The following is a 25,956-nucleotide window of genomic DNA, read 5'->3' on the forward strand; positions in this document are numbered from 1 at the left end:
AAGCCTTTGTTGGACCTAAAATAAATTTTATTAGCAGAAAATTACCAGAAGAAGCAGTAGTTAACTAGTGGGCAGCAGACATGTTTCTGAAGAAAGTGAAAAAAATCCCAGTACTTTTATGGTTAATAATTATTTGGTTAATACTTTATACCATTGCATTCTTTTAGCAAGTTAGATGTTGAATAAACTGAAAACTTCTTAGTACCAGTTATCTTGTCTCCTTTCTGGTTATATTAGTCAACTATGCCTACTTTTCATCAGTCATAAGTATTATTGGTAATTACGTAGTCTAATAGCAAAGGTATGGGTAAGCACTCAAATGTATACACAGGTGGTGTGAAACAGCAGGGTTGAGTATTCTCACATCTTTCATTTCTGTAAAATTGAAGTGTTTAGGGAGATCCTAGTGGTCTCTCTGCTTATCACCGGAAGATTTAGCAGACTCTGGATACAGAGCCCCCAGCAGCTGTGGTTTCCTGCGTGATCTCTGGCGTACCTCGCTCTCTGCAGGGTTGATATGTTTACGCTCCAGGCACACTGAAAAAGCTTCACCATCATTGGCTACCTTTGGGATATTTAGAACATTTTTCCTCTCTATGTATCAGAACTCTGACTTTCCATCCTTTCTGTTCTGAATCTGCCTAAGGTTAGATGCTGTAAGCTGTCTAGATTTATGTTTTTCCATTTTAGGGGAAATAATTGAGTTTTCCGGCTTAACAGTTTTTCTCTTGGATACCAGGATGAATGAAGATCGTGAAATTAAAGGAACTTGTTGTAACACCAAGAGATTAAACTCTTCTACATGATTTTATTGCTATGACTTGGAAAGAAGTATGTGTTCCTGGCCAGGAAGCATGTAATATTTATTAGAAGGAGAATCTGAATTTCTCCTTTTCCTGATTGGACTCTGTATGCTATTGTAAGGGTGTTTAAGAAGCTCATTAATTAGACAAAGTGATGCTTGCCCACTCCCTACACAGAGGTTCCTGAGCTTTATTGAACTCATGGTCACATGTCCGTCTGGTGCAGGTAGCACTGCTGTAGATGGCATTCTGAATACCAGAGAGAACGTATCAGCAAAATTTTCTCTAAAGGATCAGATAAAAAATATTTTAATTGGTATACATCCTCTGTGAGATATCTACGGGAAATCAACAACTCAGCAGTTACAGCCTGAAAGCTGCCACAGAGAATATGTGAACCAATGAATGAGGCTGTGTTTCAATAAGACTTCATTTATAAACACATAATGGGCCAGATTTGGCCTGTGGGCCATAGACGCATGAAACAGACTAGAGAATTGGCTAGGACCTTCTTCCAGCTTCTTCTATCTCCCCTGGGCCCCAAGTAGAAAATTATAACTGGATTGATCACAAAATAGGGAAACTGCTTTCCATTGTTCTAATAAATATACGAGTCATAAGAAGCTGGAGCCCTCTTTGAGGACCTTTGCATTTGATGTTCTTTGTACCTGGAAAGCTCTTCCATGCACATGACTTGGAACCTTCCTCCCCCAAGTTCTTCCAATAATGTCTCCTTTGCATTAAGGTCCTGAACACTAAAGTTAAAATATCACTACCTCTCTCCCCCACTACCCTAACACTCCCTTAATTACTTTATTTTTCTCTGTGGGGCTCATATGTTAGATGATTTATTTTATGTACACTCTGTGGGGGATAGTCATCTGTGTTGGTTTTTGTTTACTCTGATATCCTCAGCAGCTACAATGTAGCCTGGCATGTGGCAGATGCTCTTAATATTTGTTGTTGAATGAAATCGGTAAGAAACAAGCATTAGATATATTTTTTCTTTAAATTTTTTAAAAAACAGGCAGTTTTTTATGTGTAGGGATTTTGTAATAAAAACTGAACCCTAAACACTATATTGGTTGAAAATCTGCAGGTGCATTGATATCGCTGGTGTATATTAACAGTGCAGTGGACTCTCAGTTCTTTTTACGATTATTTCCCTCTTAAAGACACATGTTTTTTCAAAACACAGTTTAAAAACAAAGAGCCACACTCCGTTATCATTCTCCAAATAGTGTTTGAAACCATCCTTAGTCATGAGGGACATTAAACAAAATAATCAAATTTATAATCTGGATTTATTTCACATGTCTATCTATTTGCTTTTGCAATGGAGATGCCAGTCCTGAATCAATGCACACTATGTGAAACTGCCTAATGTTAAGTAAGAGAGTAATTGTAACATCATGCAACTAAAGAAATACTAAAACACATATTGTTGGGCTTCAAGTATGAACATTCACTTAGCTACTTGATCTAATTGTAATATAGACTGATACTATCAATTTCAAAAATTGTATGGAAGAAATTTAATAAAATGTAGACCTTGTGTCCGTGATAAAATGTAGACCTTGTGTCCGTGATTAGTGTTTCAAACAGGTCAAGCAGATGTAAAACTTAATAAATGGTACTTGTTTAAAAAAAACAAAACAAAAACCAACTCACTGGGTTTTGAGGATAAAAAAGCAAGTCTTTCTCCTTCCCTTTTCCTAACTGTAACTGATAATCTGAAAGTCTTCACCCAATCTGACTGGATACAAATATGAAAGACTGGGTAGAACTTATTCCAGCATTTCCCCAATATGTAACGCAGAGGAAGCATCCTGCAAGTTGCTGTGACGAGAGGTGAATGTGGCGAATGTGCCCTGTCCCTTCTAGGAGGTGCACGTGGTGAAATACGCAAGCATATCTGCAACAAAGGAATGTTTTTGACATTTTAACTTGCTGTTTTCTAAAGATATTTGTGTGCTCAGTATAATGCACCACCATTTTTATAAAAATGGTGATGTATCTCAAAGAATGTGTGTTTTACTTGAGAATATGCTTTATGACTTTATTTCTTAGCGGAATTCCTCTTTAACAAATTATCAACTTTTTCACCATCGGTGGCATTACGTGGTAATCTGAGCCTAGGACAGCGGAAGCTGAACATGGGAGGCTAATTGGATATAGAATATGCTTAAGAATTGGTGGAGTAATACAAATATGTGCGCGGTGTATGTGTTCCTTGTCTTTTTTGGGTCTTCCATTTAGGGCAGAAAAAAGGAAGCAAATAAAAATAAAACCAAAATACTGTATCTAATACTTGGTGCAGAAAAGTCCTCAAGAGTACAGAATTGTGGAGTTTCAGAGGGGTTGAGAAAACATTTCTTCAAAGATCATCTAGGGAGAGCAATTAGCAGTTCAGTTGGCCTTTGGAAAATGGATAAGATTTTAACTAGCATTTTTAGAAGAAAGACTGCTGGCTAGAGGGAGTGAAAGGGGACTGACGTCGCTGGTATCTGGAGGTACTGGAGTCTGAGATGGAGAGCAGGGGTTGGTCGGGTTATTTTATTGGAGGTGCAAGATTGGGCTCTAGAACCGGAGGAAGAAACTGCCACTGGATTGCATGTTCAGGTTGAACAGAGAACTAAGGAAAATGAAAAAGTCAGTGGTCCAATACCAAGAAAAGATCAAACCCCGGACAGGAGTTAGGCATCCGATCGCCCAGAAGCCAGTAGTCCGTGAGCTGCTGGGAGATCAGAGCTGATACCGTTGGTGCTTCTGTCAGTGACGGGATCTCCCAGCTTGTGCCCCGCGCTCCAGTCTCTAAGCCTGCTTTCGTGGAGCGATTCCTCACCCCGTTACCCAAGTGTGGGAGCGCCTCAAGGTTCCCGGGAGTGCTGACCTCTGGTTGGCCTTTCCGTGAAAAGCAAATGTAGTGGAAAGTTGACAAGTCTCTCTATCTGACCGGGATGTTACGTACCAATCACCATGTTGAACTTCAAGTTGAATCTTGAATCTTTGATAAAAAGAATCTAGTTGGCCGTTTCTCAAATCACACATCCTTTGTAAAGACTATGCCAAGCAAATAAAAAGCTTCAATATTTTATGTGTAGTTTAAGGAAACAGTTTCTAAGTTTTAGTGTTTATCAAATAACACGACTAATTTCTTTGAGTATGTTTCCTGGCAGAGAAATGAATGTGAAGGTGTTGGAATCAGGCAAACTGAAATTAGAGTTGTAAACCATATGTTGGTCGTTTGCTGTGTGACTCGGTGTCCCAGAACCTTCATTCCCCACATAGAAGTATAGGATCAAGACTTCTTTGGGATTGGTTGGAAAAGTAGGTAACATTGGGCCTGACACTTAATTGGGGCTCAGTCAACTGTAGTTTTCCTTTTTCTCCAGCAGAGCACCACTTTATTTCAGGTGACTTTTGATCATGTTGAGTTCTAGTCAGTTCTTACCTTGGAAAATATAAAGTAAAGAAAGCATGTGTTCACATTAAACTTTTAAAATTAAGGTTTTGGTGATTATAAAAGCATGTGGTTTAAAGTGTCAGAAAGTTGTACATGGTTTGTTAAAAAAAAAACAAAACCACATAGCAACTTTCCTCGCCTCCCACTTCATCACAAGAGATAGCTTTCAATTCTTTTAGTAGTTTCTTTGGTTTTTACTTTGTATATCTTATTATTTTTTAAATGTATTTTTAACGTTTTTTTTTAAATTAGGCTCCATGTCCAGTGTGGGGCTTGAACTCAAGAGCAAGAGTCACATGCTCTACAGACTGAGCCAGCCAGACACCCCATCTTAGTAATATTTTTATACTATTTTTCCCCCCTCACTTTTCAGTGTTAGGGATTATCTATTGAGGTACTATCATGGAATATAATATTTATTCATTTTTATCACTGTCCCCCACCCTCCTCCTGGCATAGACACGGTTCCTATTTCTCATCCTTTTCATATAGTTGTATAAAATAGTAGTTAGATTCTATCTGTATTGAATTTTATAGCCTGATGACTGTAAATGCCCCTCATATATGAGCTCTCTAACATAGGATTAATTTTTCTTTCATTTGTGCTCTTGACTTTTTCTTGAGATTTAGAATTTTTTATTTTTTTATTTGCTTGTTTTTTTATGTACTTATCATTCATTCATCCCAAAATTATTCCTAAGGACTATAAGTCTGTGAAGCAGCCAAGATACTTATCAATTTCATCATCGCACAGCCTCCTAAGGAAACCAGTTTGGACTGGTGCTTCTCCAGGCCTCCTGCAACAATGAACCAGTTGGCTTTCTGTGATCCCTTTCCTGATTGTTCTGGGGATTCTCTATGCCGAGTATTTTTGCCTTTCCTCAATCTCGTGTCATTGTCCACCAACACACCCACCCATGCTTCCTGGAGCTTCCTCAGAAATGGTGGATAGGAGGGACAGTTTTTGAGACTTTGTATATTTGAAAGTGTCACTTTCTTCCTAAGCATGCTTATTGATAATTTATCATGGTTCTGAAATCTTGATGAGAAAGAATATTCCCTCGAGATCAGCAATCCATAGGCTTGTAGGTTTCTCGTATTATAGAGCTGGTATTGAGAAATACAATTCTCGATCCTTTATATGTAGCCTGTTTTTTAGTTCGGGGAGATTTTCTTGTTTTATTTCTTTGTTAACTATTCTATTTTTTCTTTCTAAACTTCTTGGTAATTTGGTGTTGGACTCCCGCCCCAAAATGTTGATAAAAATGTAGCTTTTTCATTTTCCGTTTCTGGGAAGTTTCTTTAATTGTATTTTCTTATCCACTTTTGTTTTTTGTTACCTGTATTTAGTATAGAAAGCACCTTCTTTTGACTGTTCTTTTTATGGCTTACTGTTATTGTCCCATGGACACGCTATTTTCTGTTACCTCTCTGAAGACCTTCGTATGTTTTTTGAAGCTTTCTTTTCCTGTAGAATGTTTCTTTCAATTTTATTTCTTTTGGTGGAGGGTCATTCCCGATCTTTTACCTTAAAGGTGTTTTCCTCAAATGCTTTATTAATCTTGGGCTGTATATTTTTAAAGTGAAATCTTACAAAGGTAATCGGAATGGGTTCTGATGACTTCTATTATTTATTTCTTGTAAGATGACCTTGCTGGACTTTCCTTAATATGTTTTCTTGGTGAGTCCTCACCAAGTCCTCAGTATCTTTTAAATGAATCTCTTTCTTTAAGGGTGATAAGACTGGTAAAACAGCTTTTTGGGAGCCTATTAGGGAAAGTGGACTTTGAGTATAAGTATTTATGACACAGACTTTTGATTCTTCTGCTTTGAATACTGCCCCTTCCTGTCAGTCATGTCTGAATGTCCCAGTCCAAAGACTCCCCTGTTTGATTTCCTGCACTGAATGAAACTGCTATGCTCTTGAGCAAGAAGAGAAGCATGTTTCCAGCATTGTGAAGCAGGGGGAGGATTCTGGGATGGAGCCATGAGGGGCACAAGTTTATCTCTTAAATTGCCTTTCAGCAAATCTTATTTTTGGCACCCCTCTCTCCTTCTTAGTCACTTCCAGAGTCACTTGACATCTTCCATCTCCTGAGACTTTCGGAGATTTTGTGGGTAAATTGGTTTTCCTCTCATTTTGATTTGTTGCAGGCTTAGCAATCAGCTCTTGGAAACTTCCTAAGTCAGGCCCCTATCCTTCCTTCTGCTTTCTTGGTTTCTAAATATTGTTCTTATTGTCTACTTCTCTGGTTATTGTTGGTTTTTAGGTTATTTATTTATTTATTTTTAATCCTTTGAAACTTTGAGAGTAGATGTAAATGCAGGCTTTTAACTGGAAGGTGGTTTCCTGTGTGTGTGTGTTTACAGAATACAACTGCATAAAATAAAGGCGTGTGACTCATTTAACGTAGCTTTTCATATAGCATGTCGTGTAAGCTCTTGGTGAATATTTATAATATTTCATAAAAATTGATAGTGACATATTAAAATGTTTTATTGACTTCCGAAAGTTTTTTTTAACCTGGAATTTTACGTTAAAATAAAATTTGTTTTTTCTCATTGAAAGAGTTAGGTATTCAGAGAATTTTTGTTTTGTTTTGTTTTGTTTTTTTGTGTTTTTTTTGGCCCTAATTCATTTTGGTTCACCTAATCTTGGAAACTGTCATTTTGATTTGCTTAAAAGTGAGGAAATGCATCTTAGAATAGAGAAGTGCTGGCATTTTACACTTTATCTTAGCCAAAAGGCCAAGAAGCGATAGTGCTGGCATGTTATACAAATATTATAATAATTTCTTGCATCTGTACTTATAAACCACTTCATAAGTAATACTGCATCATTTAAAAGCCTCACGCTTAAAAAGGGTAGGTAAAATAATTACTAGATAAATAAAAAATGAGTAATTAGATAAGAATCTACACTTTTGGAAATTGTGGTAGTTCTAAAACATTGAGGCTGGTTAGAATTAGAGTAGCGAATAAGATACAATATGCATGTAATTCTTCAGGATTATGTGAACAAGGCAGATGAATCTGGAACACCAAGTTGATACCCTTTTGTTAGACACTGTTTAGAATAATTGAGAAGTATGGTTGTGATGATTTAAATTACGTGATTAATAAAAGCCATAAATTTGACTTAGTGCCTTTGAGATTCATTTCGGTTGTATCATATTTAATGACAGTTTGGTAGCCTCTGCTACCTTATATTAATATCGTTGATTACCATACTTGTTTGATTTGGGGCTTTTTTTTTTTTGAGCTAAAATATTAAATCTTTTTGAGAACAAAACAAAAAGCCCAAAACCCTGTTAGCACTTAGGAATGAAATTAAAACAGGAGTACCTCTGTGTGAGTACTTCATAAATACAGATTTAATTGTTTGTATGTACAGTGTTGTTACAAAAAAAAAGAATTTTTAAGATACACAGTTTGGAGACAACAAAAACTGACACCAGGTGGTAAGGCTGTATTTATGATAGCAGTTGAAACTTTACACCAGCTGCCCTGCCAGAGCTCAGGGGAAGAGTTTCTAGAAATTCATTCCATAATGTGGCACAAGCCTTATGAATTATTCTAAAAAAGCTTCTTAACAAAATGTTTCCCTTCAGAATCCTAAAAGCAAAATAGGATAAGACCTAGGCTAATATGGTTCATGTCTTCTCTACCTTTTTTCCTGAAGGAATTCTGACGCACTTTGCAAAATTGAACTCACGTATAAAATGGGTAGAGGTCAAATGTTATCACTGCCTAAAGGGATGTCCAGGATGCCTTGTTTATAAAATATTCTGGTCTGTTTTGCATCGTGGTTAAGAGCACAGGCTTTGGGACCAGATTGCCTGGATCTGGCTCCCAGATATGCTCTTTACTAGTCGTGTGACAAAATATGCGCTTGCCGGTGCCTCTGTGCCTTCATCTGTAAAATGGGAATCATGGTATTACCTCATATGGTTGCTGGGAGGGTTAAATGAATTAGTATTTGCATATACCTTGCAACAGTGCCTAGAACAAAGCACAACATACTGTTTGCTTTTTTATTATGAGGTTTATTGTGCCAAATAAATTCTTAATTGACTGAGGCTTTAAAATCTCTTTTCTTTGTACTAATTCATTATTATTTTAGATCTAATTTGTGTGCTATGACAGTAGAAACACAGTCTAGGATGACACTGTATTTTATACCATGTCTTTATTTTTAGCATTTAGTAAGCAAATTAAGTTGTTATGTGAAATTTAAGGGAAAAACATAACTTACATCAGAGTAAATGTTTAAAGTACTCTTGCAACTGCTAATTGTGGGTAGTAGATTAATTTTATATAATTCCAGTGGAATTAGGTGCCTGATATCTAATAGCCTTTTATAAATATGAGCGAGAAATATATAACCCTTGCACAGAAAAGATAGTTCTTAAAACTTTAGTATTCATCAATATTTATTTTAAAATTATACATTGACATTAAGAAATACCTTCTCAAGTTCTCCCTTTTATTTCATTTAACTTTTAATTAATTTGTTGGCTTTACCAACATTAAATCCGAGTTTCCACATGCTAGAAAGGAGAATAATAATATGAGAAGGGATGTAAATGTAAGTTCTTATCTTTAATTACCAGTTATTAGAATTCAGTATTGAACTTACATGCAGAAAACAGTTAATTGAATGTTGACATATTTAATGAGCAAAATAGATTAAACAATATTTATATAAATTTAGTTTTGGAAACATTTGGAAACATTTTATATTGATTAATTTGTATTTTTAAATAGGAACATGTAAAATCTGTATATTTTATAAAAAGTGTATTTTAAAAGTGCTTAAACATAAAATGTATTTTTAAATTACATGGGTATTAATGATGAATTTTGCATGCTTTTGGTAGGCTCTAATTTTTCTGTAATAAGGTATTCTACAAAGCTTTTATTTTGTCATATTAAAAAAGTATAATATTTGAAAAGCAAAAAATGAAGGGTAAAATGTTTTAGTAGTGTTTATCTCCTCTCTATATAAATAATGCAAATTTGAGTAAGCATTTTTCAGTGAAAAATATGTTCCTTTGTGCATTAAGTATTTATTAAGCACATTTTATTGCTAGGAACTGTTGCAGTCGGTGGTTTTATATTGATAAAACAGAACTGGTTTCTCCACTCAGGCATCTCAATATCTGGCATGGGAGATGGGTGAAACAAAACAAATACATAAATACTAAATCTGTTAGGTGTCATTAAGTGAAGAAATGGAGCAAGAGACCACGGGGATCTATAGGATCTGTATAGTAGTAAGGTCGCCTACTTGGAGGAAATGCTTTCAAGCTGAGGTTTCAAGGATAAGGAGCAGGCCCTGCCCAGAGTAGGCAGGGAGCATTCCAAGCAGAGAAAATCGCATCTTAGAAGGCCTGGGGGCAAGAAAGTCTAGTGATAGGGAGCAACATGGCTGGAGAATGGTGTCTTTAGTGTAGGTCCCCACAGATTTGATAATCTGTGGATTGGATAAAGGAGTGACAGCAGAAGGAGAGGGTTAATCGTAGGATTGCAAAGTAGCTCTCTCCAACTGCGAAATGGTTGTTTCCTCAGCTGGTACACCATGTGGCCTCTCCTTCCATTTCACTGTCAGCTGGGATTTGTCCTCCATAGATTATTAGAGAGATTGAATAATCTTTAAGAATATTGACTTAAAATGGCTGAACACATCTAATAATTACCTGGTAGTTTCGAAAATTAAATGGTTGGGAGAAGATTTCTGAAACTGAGTCTCACAGAGGCTGAGGTTTTGGGTGAGGCTTTGCTCAGAGAGCCAAGGATAGAGTGTGTCTTTGTCTTCAGTGCCCAAGAGGAGATGTGGTCAGACGGTGGTAGCTTTGATCCCTAAATTGTCTGCCCTGCCTCTTCCCCTTCTCATTTTTTGTGGGTACAAATGTTACACTCCTGGGTGATGCCTCAGACCCCAAACCATCTATCTAGTTGGTGATGGAATTCTGAGGAAGCTTTTTGAGTCTAAGTGGCTGCAATTAATGATCTAAAGTAAGACATATTAAAATAGCTTCTAAAACTTTTTTCACTCTGTGCTTTGGCAGGTTTTGAAACTTTGTTTTTGAGTTTTCAGAAGTTTTCCTGCCTTCCGCCAACCTTTTTTTTTTTTTTTTTTTTTTTTTTAAGATGCTGATTATTTGAGTGCTGGTCATTGAGGTTTATTTGTCATCTTGCTAAAGGGACTGCACTTAATAATGTCACTCATTCATTCAACAAATTCTTTTTTTAGTGCCATAGATGTCTCTGTGAGTTGCGGATTGTGTAGTGAAGGACGAAACCCTCTCAGAGTTTGTCCTTGTAAAGCATAAGGTATGGTCATGGGAGATAGACATTGAGATAGACATTGAGCAAGTAAACACACACACACACACACACACACACACACATGCACACAAGTAGAGACTGTGTTAAGTATTAGAAGGAAAAGGTATGCTTTGAGAGATAATAACTTTGTCATCTGCTTTGGATTGGCTCTTCAGGGAAGGGATATTTGTGTAGGTAGTATAGATAGAACTCTGAAAGAGAAGGGGTCGTTAGCAAAGGAAATAGAGGGTTAATGGTAACCATCTCCTACAAATGTTGATTGTTTTTATTCTGAAATGGAAGATTATATATACTGTTGAGCTCCAGCTTACCACCATTCACAAAGTAAGGTGGGTAGGGCCCAAGTAAAATCTTGAATTACAGAATTATTGCTGACATTGTGTGGGAAGATGTGTATTTACCCGCCTTCAAGTATGACAGAGATCAACGTGAAATGAGTGCAGAGTGACTAATTTGTTCATGTATAATTACTATGTGTTTAATACTTCTTTACCTTTAATGTTTTTAACACAAGGAATGTAAAGAATCCTTGAGTTTTAAAAACTAGATGTCTAACTATTGCATGTTTCAGTGTTAAGAAAACACAGACCAAGAGAAGTTAAAAAGAAGCAGAAAGATGATGGAAAGAAGGCTAAGTAGTAGTAATGCTTATGATTTCAAGGTCTTTATTGTTACTTCATAATTAATTCAAATGCTTATATGTGGAAATGTCTGTCCTGATGAACTTTGAAACTTTTATCCATTTGATCGGGTTGGCTCTAAGCTTATGTGAAGCCGAATAGATCTGTGTGGGAGGCTTGCTGCATTTCCCTTGAGGGATACGTGTTTGGTGCTCAGAAAACAGCTGGGAAGACAAGGTCTCCACACTTGCAGATGTTCTCTTTTCTATTTTTAAGTCTTAGGAAAATCACAGAACGTTAAATTAATCCCTTATCCTAAACATGTTGGCAAACTACACATGGGAAAGTTAGACATGGTTGTTATTTACATGTTTGCTTAGAAATGACTTTATTTAAACAGGAAGTTAGTTTTCATATATCATTTGTGTTAGAAGCTAAAAGTATATTGTGTCAAGTAGAGAAAGCCACTTAGAGAATAGGATTGTCTGACTTCAGGGAAGGGTTCTGAAACAAAACAAAAACAAGCCGAAGTGGGAATTGGTTCTTCACTTTTCCCTTGTATAGTCAGAAAAAGTTTTTCTTTTAAACCTAAATAGGAAATGTGATTATGTTGTTTTGCTTTGTTTCTCATTACTTTTCAGTAATCATCTTAAATTGTGTTTGCCTTTCATCTGATTCATTTTGAAAAATGTGAATGTTTCAATGAATTTTGGGTGATTGTAAAGGATTCTCTATATGGGGCTTTTTTCAGCTCGTTTGATCAAGATTAAGTAATTTATCTTTATAAATCCAATTGGCAAAGCTTTGTTATTTTGGAAAAGTGTTATTCATGCTCCAAAGCAAAAATTAAGGTAAAATAAGACAAATGCTATAAGCTTAATGAACAATGAAAGCTTTTATTTTTTAAATGTTTTTAAAAAAATTATTTATTTTTACGTAAACTCTGTTCCCAGTCTGGGGCTTGAACTCATGACCCTGAGATCAAAAGTTGCATGCTCTACCAACTGAGCCAGTTGGGGCCCCTATGTTATCTTTATTAAGGGATTATTTCTGTTAGAGGGATGGGTGCAGTGGTAGTATTTCTCACCACACTTTGTTTTGCACTAACCCTTATAAATATGGATATTAATACTGTTAATATCATTGTTCTATTTATTTAATTTTTTTATTTGAATATAGTTGACATACAATGTTACATTAGTTTTGGAGTGTAGCTACCATGTGTCACCAAGCAACGCTATTACAGTATCATTGGCTATATTCCCTGGGCTGTGTATTTTATTTCCACAACCTATTCTTTCCATAACTGGAAACTTGTATCTCCCATTTCCCTTTACCCATTTTACCCATGCTCCCAACCCTCTCCACTCTGACAACCATCAATCCTCTGTATTTATAGGTTTGATTCTGCTTTGTGTTTATTCATTTGTTTTGTTTCTTAGATTCCACGTGAGTGAAATCATAAGATATTTGTCTTTCTCATCCTGACTTATTTCACTTAGCGTGATATTTTCCAGGTCCATCCGTGTTGTCACAAATGGCAAGATCTCATCCTTTTTTATGGCTACATGATATTCTGTTGTGTGTGTGTGTGTTATATGAACATGCACAGACACACCGCATTTTTATCCATTCATCTATGGATGGACTTTTGGGTTGCTTCCATATCTTGGCTGTTGTAAATAAAGCTGCAGTAAACATGACATGCACATATCTTTTCAAAATCCTGTTTATTTTTTCTGTTTTTTTTTTTTTTTAGTAAATTATAGTGGAATTATTGGATCATAAGGTGTTTCTATTTTTAATTTTTTGAGGAGCCTGCATACTGTTTTGCACAGAGACTGTACCAATTTACATTTCCACCAATGAGGAATTGGTGCATGAGGGTTCGTTTGTCTCCATATCTTCCTTAACGCTTGTTATTTCTTGTTGTTTTGATTCTAGCCATTCTGACAGGTGTAATGTGATATCTCTTTACAGTTTTGATTTGCATTTCCCTGATGATTAGTGATGTTGAGCATCTTTTCTTGTGTCTGTTGGCCATCTGTATGTGTTGTTTGCAAAAATGTCTGTTAAAGTCCCTTATCCATTTTTTAATTGAATTGCTTGTTTTTTTGGTGTTGAGTTGTGTAAGTTGTTTATATATTTTGAATATTAAGCCCTTATCAGATATATCATTTGCAAATATCTTCTTCCATTCAGTAGATTGCCTTTTTGTTTTGTTGGTTTCCTTTGCTGTGCAAAAGTTTTTTATTTTGATATAGTCCCAATAGTTTATTTTTGCTATTTTTTCTCTTGCCCTTGGAGACATATCTAGAAAACTGCTGCTACAGTTGATGTTAGAGAAATTACTGCCTGCATTCTCTTCTAGAATTTTTATGGTTTCAGATCTCATATTTAGGTATTTAATCCATTTTTGAGTTTATTTTTGTGGATGGTGTTAGAAAATGGTCCAGTTTCTTTCTTTTGCAGGTAGCTGTCCAGTTTTCCTAACACCAGTTGTTGAAGAGACTGTCTTTTTCCCATTGGCTATTCTTGCCTTCTTTGTGGTAGACAAATTGACCACATAAATATGGGTTTAGTTCTGGGTTCTCTATTCCATTCCATTGATCTATGTGTCTATTTTTGTGCCAGTACCAACAGTATCATTGTTCTAAATACTTATGTTAACTGATTAGAAAATGTCATTTTGTGTTTTTTTTTTTTTTTGCTACATGCCATTGCCAAAACGTACATTGTCATCGCTTAATGTTTTTTACACTGTTTAACAACGAATAGGAATGTACTCAACACAGTACATTACAAATGTATTTAAAATCCAAGTTCATGATGCTTGAATGTAAAATAACAGTTTCATATGTTTTACAGAAAACGCATGTTTCAGAAGAGATGGGTGAAATTTGATGGCCTTAGCATTTCTTACTACAATAATGAGAAGGTAAGTACATTTTATAGTTCTCTCAAGATTTTCTTACATATCCAAGGTATACTTCAGTAAACTAAGCAAGCAGTCTGGTTTTTAAGAACAGGAGTTGTATTACCAACATGGAGAGTTTGTACATGGTGAAACACTCTGTTCATAGGTTAACTTTTCTTTACACATGAGATTTGGTTTTTTAAAAATTATATATCCAACATTTATGGAGTGTCTTCTACAAACTACAGGAATTGTTGTGAGTGATGTAAGGATGAATACAAAATTGTCTTTCTCCTAGAGAGCACTCAGGAATGTTTACAAAAGGGTACTACGGTTCGGCACACAAGGAGAGGTTACTTTGTGCTCTAGAAGGGTTATGGAAGAACCAAAGAAGGCTTCTTGCATGAGATTTCATTTGCCACAGGTCTTGAAAAAAGAGGAACGTTTACACATAGAGACTAGAGAGACTAGGACATGGTAACATTGAGAACCATGAGATGTCCAGATGGGAAGTCAGTTTTCTGATTGGAAAATAGAATATGTGAAGGAGACTTGAGGGGATGAAGCTGAGAAGTTCGTTGGAGTTAGAGCTCATTGAACATCGTGATGAGAAAGTGGTCACAATTTTGTCTTTAGGCAACTGAGCCTTAACAGCGTGATACTGTGTTGATAATGTCTTCGTTACGTATGAGGATCTCTTTCTTCTTAGGAGGTGTAGGCTGGAATATTTGAGGTGTCCTATCTGCAAATGTTTTTCAGATGTTACTTAGCTATATATTTATATTTATAAATATATTTGCATACACACATAGGTAAAAAAAAACTGAAGGTGTTAACAGTTGTCAAATCTGGGTGGAGGATATATGGGTGTTTGTTGTCATAATCTTTCGATTTCTCTTTGACAATTTCCTTAATGAAAAGTTGAAACTAATAAATACACCTTTTTTTTAAATTAAAATCAGGTAATCTTATAGTCTTAACTATATACACTCTCTTACCAGATTCATTTAACGTTTAAGCATATTTTCTTATTTATACCTTATACTCTTAACATTATTTTCTCATTACTTGGAGACTGTCACTTCCTGTTGTGCTTTTGTGGCTTGAATAGAAACTCCCTTTCATATATTGATTCTTCAGTGCTACAGGGCAGAAGAATGTATGCTTCTAGATAGAAAGTAACATATATTTACGTGCTACAATGCTAAGAACAATAGAAAGTTTAGAGAAGTATTAATTATTTGGTTTCACCTTGCAGTGATCCAGATAAAGCATCAAATAAGTTTAAACACACCTCTTTGAGGTTTGCAAGATGGTGGGATGAGTATTTTTTAAAAGCTGGTTTTCTGCCTTTGCTACTGTTTTAGTTTGCTTCTGCATTTGAATGTTGAGATAGTTTCTATGCCAGCGGTGGGTACAATGTGGTCTCTGTATCTGCTGGAATCTGACCCCTAGTTTTTTTTCAGCAGCTGTGCCCTTCTCTGGTTTGATTGAAATGAGGGGGAATACTATTCAGGAATAAGACTTCCGTGCCATGAGGCTCTGTTGGTGGTGGTATTATCCCCATTTGGGAGAGAGAATTTCTGGTATCTGTGTCCAACTGGACTCATTCTGTTTGTCCTATAAAAGCTCATCTCAACCGCAGTAAGATGAGTGCCTGTCACATTTTTAGGTATTGATACCAAAAATTATGCAGCCTTGGTTTGAAATTGTGATAAGTTCATGTTAAAATGAATGGTTACAAATTCTTTAGCTTAACAGTTCTTTAAAAATTCAGATTATTGTTTTCTGTGGCATTTTGTCCCTTTACTATCCAGATGGTTGGTTTCATCTTTGCAAAAATAGAAATATTGGAATGGGTATTTCCTAAAAGGAGACACAGTTTCTATTGTGACCGATCTTACTCAAGGGTGGGTTGGAGGACTGGGAAGAGGGCATTTCAGGGCCAGTGTGTGGAAGGCATGGGTGTCAGTAGTCTCAGGTGAGTGTGCAGTGTCAGTGGTCATGTGCACTGAGTCGTTGGGCCTTTCAGTGTTTAAAGGTGCATCTGAGGAGCATGTGGCTGGGCAGAGCTCTGTATTTCCCTAGTTTTCTCTCATTTTCCTCAGGGCTGCTCTATCACGGCTCTGCAAGATTTTTTTCATTGTATTACTGAAAATGGCATCATCCCACCAGCCTCGATATCTTGTCACCTGCCAAGAAATCTCACTCACCCCCATTCTCACTCAGCTGTGGGCAGAAGTGCCCTGTGGTCATTTCATTGTCTTAAAGTGGTAGATAAATGACAACTTGACCTAGATATCTGTGTGTTACAGGCTCAAGGGATGCTTTAAAATTTCTGTCCTTAAGGAGAATTTTACACTCTGAAAAACACAATCATTCTGAGCCTGTTGTCTTTTTTCCCATCTTGTCTTTATCGTGTGTTGTTTGAAGAGAAGTATAATGTCAACTCTACAGTGTTAAAAATTACGAGATTTCTTGGAATCTCGTAATAGATTACAAATGAGCCATTAGAAAAACTATAACTTCCTGAGGTTAAAGTGACATGATAGTTAGCTTGTTAAGTACATTTTGGTCACTCCTGCGGAATTTATTTTTCTATTACTCTTATGGAGTATTTACCCGTTAAATAGGATATTATTATTATAAGCATGTGAGTGGGTTACTTTTTTGTAAGGAATTGTTTTTTAATCTCTTTAAGCAGATCTAGAGGAGGGAAAATCTCCTTTTTAAAATTCCGATTTCTTTTCCTACAATGCTGCTTGATTTTTCTATACTGAAAAATATATTAAGGGTAACATTTTTATTCAACAAATGGTTAATTATCTCACTAGTGATCTATTTTTATATGCTCTTTTAATTCTTAAGCAAATTAAGATTTGAGAATGGATCATCTGAGAGCTGAAGTATAAATGTTTGTGGACATTCTAGATTTTTCAGTCTGATCTCAGCCACTGTAGACTTACAGCCAGAGAGGCCCTTGCACTGTCCCCAGGGGTATATGCTCTTTCCCACATGTGAGGTTGCCTGACACTAGGGAAACATTTTCCCCACTTTTCTCATTCCTGAAGCACTTAGCAGTCTAGTAGTGCCTGGCGTAGCCATCATACCCTACTGCCTTTATTGGGTTTCCTTTAAGCCAGTCAGTCATGTATTTCTTTGCATGACCTTTTGCAGCAGTGTCTGGGTACACACTGTGGGGAACATGACCATACCTTTTTCCTGTATTTTCATCTCCATGTTTTTGCTCTTCCATCTAAACCTTCTGAGCCATTGCCATCTATCAAAGTTCTGTGCAAACTTCAAGATCCATTTTTTTATCCCCCTCTATAAGTCTTTTCTTTATTTTTTCCAACTGTGACATTTGAACAATCATATGCAAGAAAGGTTAGAAGGATCAGAAGCTGAAAGTAGTGAGGCAAGTCAGGGGAGTGTGCAGTAAATCGGGCATTAATTATCTGGGTGTAGGCTGTGTAGGCCAGTGGAGGTATTAAAAAATGAATTTAGAAAAAATATCAAAAGTGAGCTGTCAGAGCTTGATTTGTGATTGATTGGACATAGAATTCATTCGGTGAGCAGACACTTTTGCAATGCCATTTATGTGAAAGGTCTGAGGAAAACAGATGTCTGACCCATTGTCTATTTGGGGAGACTGTCTTAAATGATCACACAGTAAACATAAAAATCACCATTTACGTTACAGTTGGTAATTGCTATAAAGGAAAAAACACAGGTTGCTATTAGCTTAAATTAGGGTCATCTGCCTAGATGAGGATGGGGGGCCTATGAGAAGAGGCTGGTGAGAAAACCTTTCTTCTGAAGCATATACTTATGCTGAAATGTGAAGAATGGAGAGGCAGGAACCATGTGAAGCTGGATGTGGACACCATTTCTTGAAGAACAGAGTAAGCAAAGGCACTAGGTTGGGGAGAAACATGGTATGTTCATGGAACCTCAAAGAAGACTCATGTGACTGGAGAGAGTCAGAAAGTGCCAGGGAGGAAGTTGACACAGTCACTGTAAGGAGAGTCCCAAGTTATGTGGGTGTAAACGATCTGCACAAATGAAAGACTACTTAAGACAGACTAGAAGAGTAATATTTTAATGAACGGATATAAAGGGGGGAGGGTATGTTTGCAGGAGATAATTTGAAGTTTGAGGTACTTGTGGGACAGCTACGTGCACCATTGATGACTTGAAATATGAGGCTGGAGTTGACCAAAATGGATAAGGAAGGAAGGGACAGATTTTAGAATTTTCCTCATGAAGTTGGCAGTTGAAATAGTAGGAATGGATTTTCTCAGAGAAGATAAAACAAAAAAAGTGGAAAACAAGGAGAAGAAAAGTTACCTTGAAATTACTTCTTGACATCCTTTTCCTGTGAGGTTACTCACTCATCTTCTTCAGTTACAGTTCAAATACCATAATCAATTTTGGCTGTGTGAGGGGATGTGGATAAGCCTTTGTGGCATTGGTAGTTAAAATGGCGTTGAAGAATGCATAGGATTTTGTTGCATATGTGTAGTCAGGGATAGGAGATTGGAGCAGAGGCATTGGAAGAGAAGAAACTGTCAAAGAACTAAGAGGGAATGCCATGATAGCATAGTATATCTTCTCAACAGGAAGAGGATAACCTCCCAGTAGAAGAACACCATGCTCCTGACAGGGACTGTCCCTCACCTATCTATCTAATATGCATGGCAGGAGTTTACCACTAGGAGGAATAAGACCTTGGCACCTGTTCTCTGCATGGAATGGTTTAATACATTTTTTTTCCCTAACCAATTGCTTCAGATACTTGGGATCTTCTAAAAAATGAGGGTTCCATGAATCATTCTGTGGAAGGAAATAGTAGAAGAAACCCCATAAAGATGTGCCCAGACTCTTCTGATATTTAAGACCTTTCATAATGTGTCCTTGATGTATGTTTCCAGTTTCACCTCTTTTGACTCTATACTCTGGCTGCTCTTATTTCTCTACTTAATACCTTTATTATTAAAGCTTTCCAGCCAGGATGGCCTCCCAATCAGTTATCTGTGTGCTTAAACTTAAGCTTTTTTCAGGTCAGGCTCTAATGTCTTTATGTCTGTAAAAACATCTGGCCTCTTTTAAGCAGAATTTGGGAGTTCCCATCTTTGTACTCATACGTTCCATGGTTCAGACTCCGTTTTAAAGTTTTCTCTCATTACATTAGCTGGTTTCTCATTTTGAGGCTCCTTGAATGTATAAATACTATTTGAATTTTCTTTCGAACACAAGGCCCAGTAACTATTTCACCCTTAGTAAGTAGCTGCAATTGTCAGGGGGTCCTTATGCCAAATGCTTTTGGTGGATCCAGAAAAACGAAGACTGTAAAAGCTACCAAGAGTCTTCAGAATGATCTTCTTGAGCAAAACGGTTAAAATACATATGCCAGTTGCAAACAGCCAAAATTGTGTTAGGTATATGCCAATTGCTAACAGCCAAATCCATCTTTTTTTATTCTTTTGTCTTTTTTATTCATTTTTTGTTGGGGAATTAAAGGTAAAGTGAAGCAGGTAATTATTAGATAATTATCAGAATCATTGGGTATTATGTTTAATTGATATAATGCAACAGTCTGGATTTGAGATATATTCTTGTTCACAGTATGTTGTAGCAATAGTTTTGAAGTAGTTTTAGTTACAGTACCCATTATGGCCAGCAGATGCCTGCAAACACCATAAAATCATTTTGACCAGATTGTTTTAAAAAACATACTGTTGGTTTTGGGAACTGTGTATTGCTGGTCTAGTACAATTGTTTGTACTTGATTTTTTGCCTTTTAATTTTAAATTCCAGAAGAGGAGAAAATTGAAAAGACATCTCACGTGAAAGGGGCATTTAATATTTTCCTTTCTGGGGTGTTAAGTGTGTCTGAGGATATATACTATTTGTATGTTATTTTAAAAATTTAGATTAAAATTATGAAAGAGAAGCACAATATGCTTGTAAATATTTGCAAATATTGTACCATTCTTTTTCTGATAAGGTCATAAGAATTTCATTTTAAATCTGTCTTGTTTGTGTATCTTTTTCTCTAACCCATACAGGAAAAGTATTCAAAAGGAATAATTCCCCTTTCTGCTATATCTACGGTACGGGTTCAGGGAGACAACAAATTTGAAGTTGTTACAACACAAAGAACTTTTGTTTTTAGAGTAGAAAAAGAAGGTAAGATTATTTCTTTATCTCTGTAAAAGCACTCATAGACATTAATTTCTGACCAATCAGAAGATTGATAAGCTAGTGAAGCTACAAATATCAACCAATCTTAAAATATGTTACTTTTAAGTAATTGACATTTATATATTATTTTGAATGCCGTAAACAAGTTGTCAAGTTCTTTGTTCACTATTCTTGCATGCAGCAAATACTTAGAATCTACTAAGTGCCAAGAATTCTTCTAAATTCTGGAGATACAGCAGTGCAAAAAAAGTCAGACAAAAATCTCTGCTCCTATGGAGTCCACCTTTTAGCTGTTGTTTGATAATGCAAAATAATTATTCAATATGCAAAACCAGTTTTTCTCACTATTAAAAGGTTGGTTTTAGGGAAGTTTACTTATGCCTGGTTCAACTGTGAGTGCTCAGGCCCAGTAATCATGCTAGTACAGATTTCGGAGCATCTTTTATAATTTTTCAATTCTTTTTACCTTCACCATCTGCTAAAGATCACTTGATGGTGAAAATTAGATGGCATGTGGTTTATGGATAGAGACTAAACCTTTAGATCTTTTCTAACTTTTGGAGGGGGTAGGGAGAGAGAGCCAGGAGAGCGAAGAGTTCTCAGTTGTATACTTTGACTATCAACACATTATTACTATATTTCTCACTACTTTTAAATAATATAGGTAAGGCCATCTTCATTAATTAAAGAATTATAGTTTTATCTTATTTTAAAGCTAACTTTTATTTTAGTATAGGTTATAACTCAACTTGATTTTGAAAATACTTCTTGGTACTTAATTATTTGAATAATGGTGATTTAGAGAACTTACTAAATTCTTGATACATGCAGTGATCTACTGTGCTTCATTATTCACAGTAGTCTTGTGAGGGATATAGGTGTTACAATTATCCCATTTTATAAAAAGAAAAAAAATCCCATTTTACGCAGAACCCATTTTATGCTTTTATAAACTACAATAATATTAGATATTATGGGGCAATATTTGTCTTTTTTAAACTGCTAGATTCCTAGAACATATACCAGTGCAAGGCACATAGAAAACACTCAATGAGTCCTTCCTAGAAAGCTTTCATTATTCCTTGGCATAATCAGTAAATGCATAAGTTCCCGATACGGTTCACACTGGGGCAGCTTTTTTTTCAGATTGTGAATCACTCTCCATTTGTGAAATCACCTTAGTGGGTTCTGATGGTACTAAAACAAATCTCCCCAAAACAGAACAACCAGACATGAAATAGAATAAGAAATATCAAAGTGCATCGCCTCTAGCAATATTGTATAGTGAGACATACCTGTGTATATATTGCACATATGTAGTGGAAAAAGTGTTCCTTACTTGAGTTGCTATTTGAAGAATCGTTGAGAACATAGCCTAGAGTCGGGGTTGGCAAACCGTGTCTCATCGCCACGGCTTGTTTTTGTAAACAAAGTCTTGTTCCATCATAGTCACTGTCATTCATTTACATATTGTCTGTGGCTGCTTTTGTGCCTCAGTGACCCCATTGAGTAGTTGTAGGCTGTGTGGCCAGGAAAGCCTAAGATATTCTCCTCCCGACTGGATATCATGACTATCTTTCCTTACGCTTTGGTTTCCTCTGCCCAGAAGGTGACTGCCTGTTTCTTTGAGGTGTTTATCACTTTCCCCTTGGCTTCTCAAAATGAATTTCACATATGCCACATAGCTTGCATTTTAAGATAGACATGCTAAATAAAGCTTTCCACCTGGAGAAAATCTGCTTAGCCATATTTACTTACTGTAGTTAAAAGTTAAACAGACACATTTAAGTAGAATATATCAACTCACATGTTTAAAAGTTACATGCTGTGATACATAGTTCATATGTAGTTCATGGTTCATATATCACATAATTATGATAGAAACAAGAATTTCATTTAAACTTAGGTGTAAGTAATTATTTGTTAAATAGGTCTTGGGTCTTTAAGTTTTAAAACATGAAAATACTGCTTCAGTAAAAACAGACTGTGCACATGGAATTATTGAGTTAAGGTAGATTCATTGAAAATCATTTTTAGGGTGCCTCAGTCGATTAAGTGTCTGCCTTCGGCTCAGGCCGTGATCCCAGGACCCTGGGATTGAGCCCCGCATTGGGCTCCCTGCTCCACGGGGAGCCTGCTTCTCCCTTTGCCTCCCTCCCGCTCTCTCTCTCTCATGAATAAATAAATAAAATCTTTTTTAAAAAGTCATTTTAGTGTCATACCTAGCATTTTTAAAGATAGGTATTTGTAGAGAGAGAGAGAGAGTGTGTGTGTGTATAAATAGTATACATGTATCTGTATATTTATTATGGAACCTTCCACAAGATACTAAGTATGTTTTATTGTTTTTTTCCTCCTTCCATGTATATAGATAGTTGATTATTTCTTACTTTGGGGGAACTGAGAAATCAACCATAGTGGCTTATGAAATATTTGACTTAACTTTTAAGCCAAATGAAACCCTACTTCAATCTAATCAAGAAGCAAGACAAAAGTTTAGAATATGAAGGGGAAATGGTTTGACATCCTAGCAGAAGTGAATTCTCCATTTTTGGTGAGAAGGTTCTGAATGACTTATCCTTTGTCTCCTCTGAAGGCAGCGTCACTGGTTTCCAAATTGCTGTGTTCCCCACCGGCATTGCTAAGACAAGATTACAATTTGGCATCTTTTTCCCTGCAAATTTTCAAAGGCTTCAATTCCCCCCAGGTTTCCTAGTGAAGTGTTGTTATGCTCTTAGTTGAAAGTGAATTATATTGAAATAATAGCATTTTAAAAATACTGTTTCTCAAATAAAAAATTTAGTGGGATTCCTTTGTCCTGAAGCAGAACCATTGGGCTTGGTCAGAGGGTCACAACAGCTAACGATCTCTCCAGTCTGTGTTCCCCTGGCAGCGGTGGTCACACTCGCAGATGCGTGACTTCAAAAAGCAGGTGATGTTTTGAGTTGGCACTTCTTATAGTGAGAAAAGGGTTAAGAATTCTGCGTGGTCATTTGTGTTCTGGGCTATTTTCAGTGCTGGCTTTCAGCGGCAGTCTCGTGTTCTTGTCCATCTCCGCTCGTTCTAGATCCCTGGGAGGCAGGCAGGTGTTTTTCCTCTCAGCTCTGTTTCCATACCGCATCTTACAGCCCTCCAGTGGCAACTATGGTACTGCATAGCTTTGTTTGTTTTAAAGAACACTTGGGTAAGAAACATAAATTCCCCTTAGTTATTTTAGGCAAGCAGACTGCCTGTCTTGAATATCTGTGTTCTACAACACTACAACTCAGTATTGTAGTGTTTTGTTTTGTTTTGAAGGAGAGAGAGAGCATGGTGGGGAGGGGCAGAGGGAGAGAGAGAGAATCTTAAGCAGACTCTGCACTGAGCATGGAGCCTGACACAGGGCTTAATCTCATGACCCTGAGACCTGAGCCAAAATCAAGAGTTGGACACTTAACAGACTGAGCCACCCAGGTACTCTGAAATAGTCAGTTTGTTTTAGAAAGAAGTCATGGAACATTTACTAGCGGGAGGGAGAGCCAGGGGAATTAAATGTTCTCCATTGTATATGTTGGTCCACTATCGTAGTGAGTCACAAACTGTGGAGTCATTCTTGAATCTTTTTCCTCTCATTTTGCACATCCAGCCCATCAGCACATCTGATCATTTTTGACTTTGGAAGTATGTCTGGATTCTGATTGATTCTCAACACCTCTGTCGTTACTACTCCAATGCAAGCCACCACCTCTATCTGGGTTATTGTAATAACCGCCTTTGATGGACTTACAGTCCTGTTTTCTATACAGCTGTCAGTGATCCTGTATCAAAGAAGTCCGATCATGTCAGTCCCCTTCAGATGCTGTGTTGTCTCTCCAACTCCCTGAGAGTAAAACACTTATGTCCAGGAGCCCCTACGTGATCTGGCTCTGGTCTTTTTGACCTTGTCTCCTCCCATGCTCTCCCTTGCTCACTACAGTTCAGCTGTTCTCTTGTTCCTTGACTGTGTCAAACCCCTATGTCAACCCCAGGGCATTGACACTTGCTTTCTTTATCGGAGAATGCTCTTCCTGCAGCCATCCTCCTGACTTTCTTTATCACTTCTATTTCCTTTAGGCTTTTGCTTAACCATTGCCTTCTTTCTGAGGCTTTTTTTGTACTGCCAAGTATAAAGTAGCACTTCTAGGGCCCCTCATTCCTTGCTTTATTTTGCCCCATTGTACTTGTCGCTGTGTAATAGATTATATATCTATGTTTTATTGCCTTCCTCCTTTCACAAGAGGGCAAACTCCAGGAGATTAAGGCTGTGGTGTGTCTTGTTCACGCTTCCATTCCTAGTATTCAGAATAGGTCTGGGAACCCAGTAGGCACTCAGTAAATATTTGTATGAATGAATGGCTATTGATTTCATGAACAGTCACGGCGTGCAGATACTTCCTTCTCTGGAATATGATCGTGGGTCACGTTGAAGAATCTTTAGTTCAGTTATATTAGCATATCAAAAGTGAAGGTCCATCTAAACTTTGTTAGATTCTGTTACTAATCTTTTACACAGCCCTTACGTAGTAATCCCTAGGATAATCAGTCCTATATGTTACTACTGAATAGGCCTACTGCTGAATCCAGTGGTCAGAGAGTATTGTCTCTCTTGTTGGTTTTGGTTTTTTTACTTTTTTGATTCTTGTAGTTGGCATTCATTCCTGAAAACCTCAAGAACTAGTTTGAGGGAATTGCTATTATCTTTTATTTATATTCTGGCATAATTATAAGAAAGTGGTGATTTCTCATAATTATAAGAAAGTGGTGATTTCCTCCCCCCGCCTTTTTCCAACCCAGAATGCTCTACTTTGAGCAAAGCCATATCTAGGTCAGGGCATATTCTCTAAGGAATAGTGCTTAGCACAGTGCTAAGATCAAGATAGACAGTAAATATTTGTTATTGGAAAGAATAAAAGCACCTTGGTGTGAAGAGCAGGCAGAAGCTAGCATAGTATCTAGCTTTGCCCAAGACACTTAGCCCAAGGGAAAATAACTATTTGATTTGGAATATTGTGACATCAAAGCATATTCCCCGTGTTTAAGGACACACACGTTGCATAGCCAAATACCAATGATGCTTGTAATCTATTTTATTGTGTTTGAATGATCTGTATCACTGTTTATCTCCACTGGAATGGGTAATTAAGAATAAACTGAATGTTACTATTAATTCTCGTACTTACTCATGACTGTTTACTTCCTATTAGTAAATGAGGCCCTCAGGAGCTAGATAATACTTCTAGGCTATAAGAGAACTCTTTGTTGAGATGCAGTCATCATGTTTAAGTCCAACGAATGCAATTGCCAGTTTCAAATTATTTTCCTGAGAAACTGAGATATATGCCAGTGGCGGTGTAGAAGCCCCAAACACTTTGGCCTAGTTTATAAAGTTAAGACCTACAACGTGAAGCAAATCAGAGAAAGACAAATACCACATGATTTTACTCATGTGGAATTTAAGAAACAAAACAAAATGAACAAAGAAAGGAAAGAGAAAAACAGGCTCGTAAATACAGTGAACTAACTGGTGGTTTCCAAAAAGGAGGTGTGGGAGCGGGATGGGTGAGATAGGTAAAG

General features: G+C 36.7%; 1 protein-coding gene across 2 annotated transcripts in view; it reads left to right on the forward strand.

The window, feature by feature from the left end:
* The window catches only part of ARAP2 (ArfGAP with RhoGAP domain, ankyrin repeat and PH domain 2), a 171,171-nt gene that overhangs the window by 15,138 nt on the left and 130,077 nt on the right, over positions 1-25,956 (forward strand). For both annotated transcript variants that reach the window (XM_008701374.2, XM_008701376.2), the window contains exons 6-7: positions 14,109-14,178; positions 20,229-20,349. In XM_008701374.2, coding sequence (XP_008699596.1) covers positions 14,109-14,178; positions 20,229-20,349 — 191 coding nt within the window. The remainder of the gene's footprint in view (positions 1-14,108; positions 14,179-20,228; positions 20,350-25,956) is intronic.

The sequence above is a fragment of the Ursus maritimus genome, unplaced genomic scaffold (genome assembly GCF_017311325.1).
Source record: "Ursus maritimus isolate PB19 unplaced genomic scaffold, ASM1731132v1 scaffold_8, whole genome shotgun sequence".
Taxonomy (NCBI): Eukaryota; Metazoa; Chordata; class Mammalia; order Carnivora; family Ursidae; genus Ursus; species Ursus maritimus.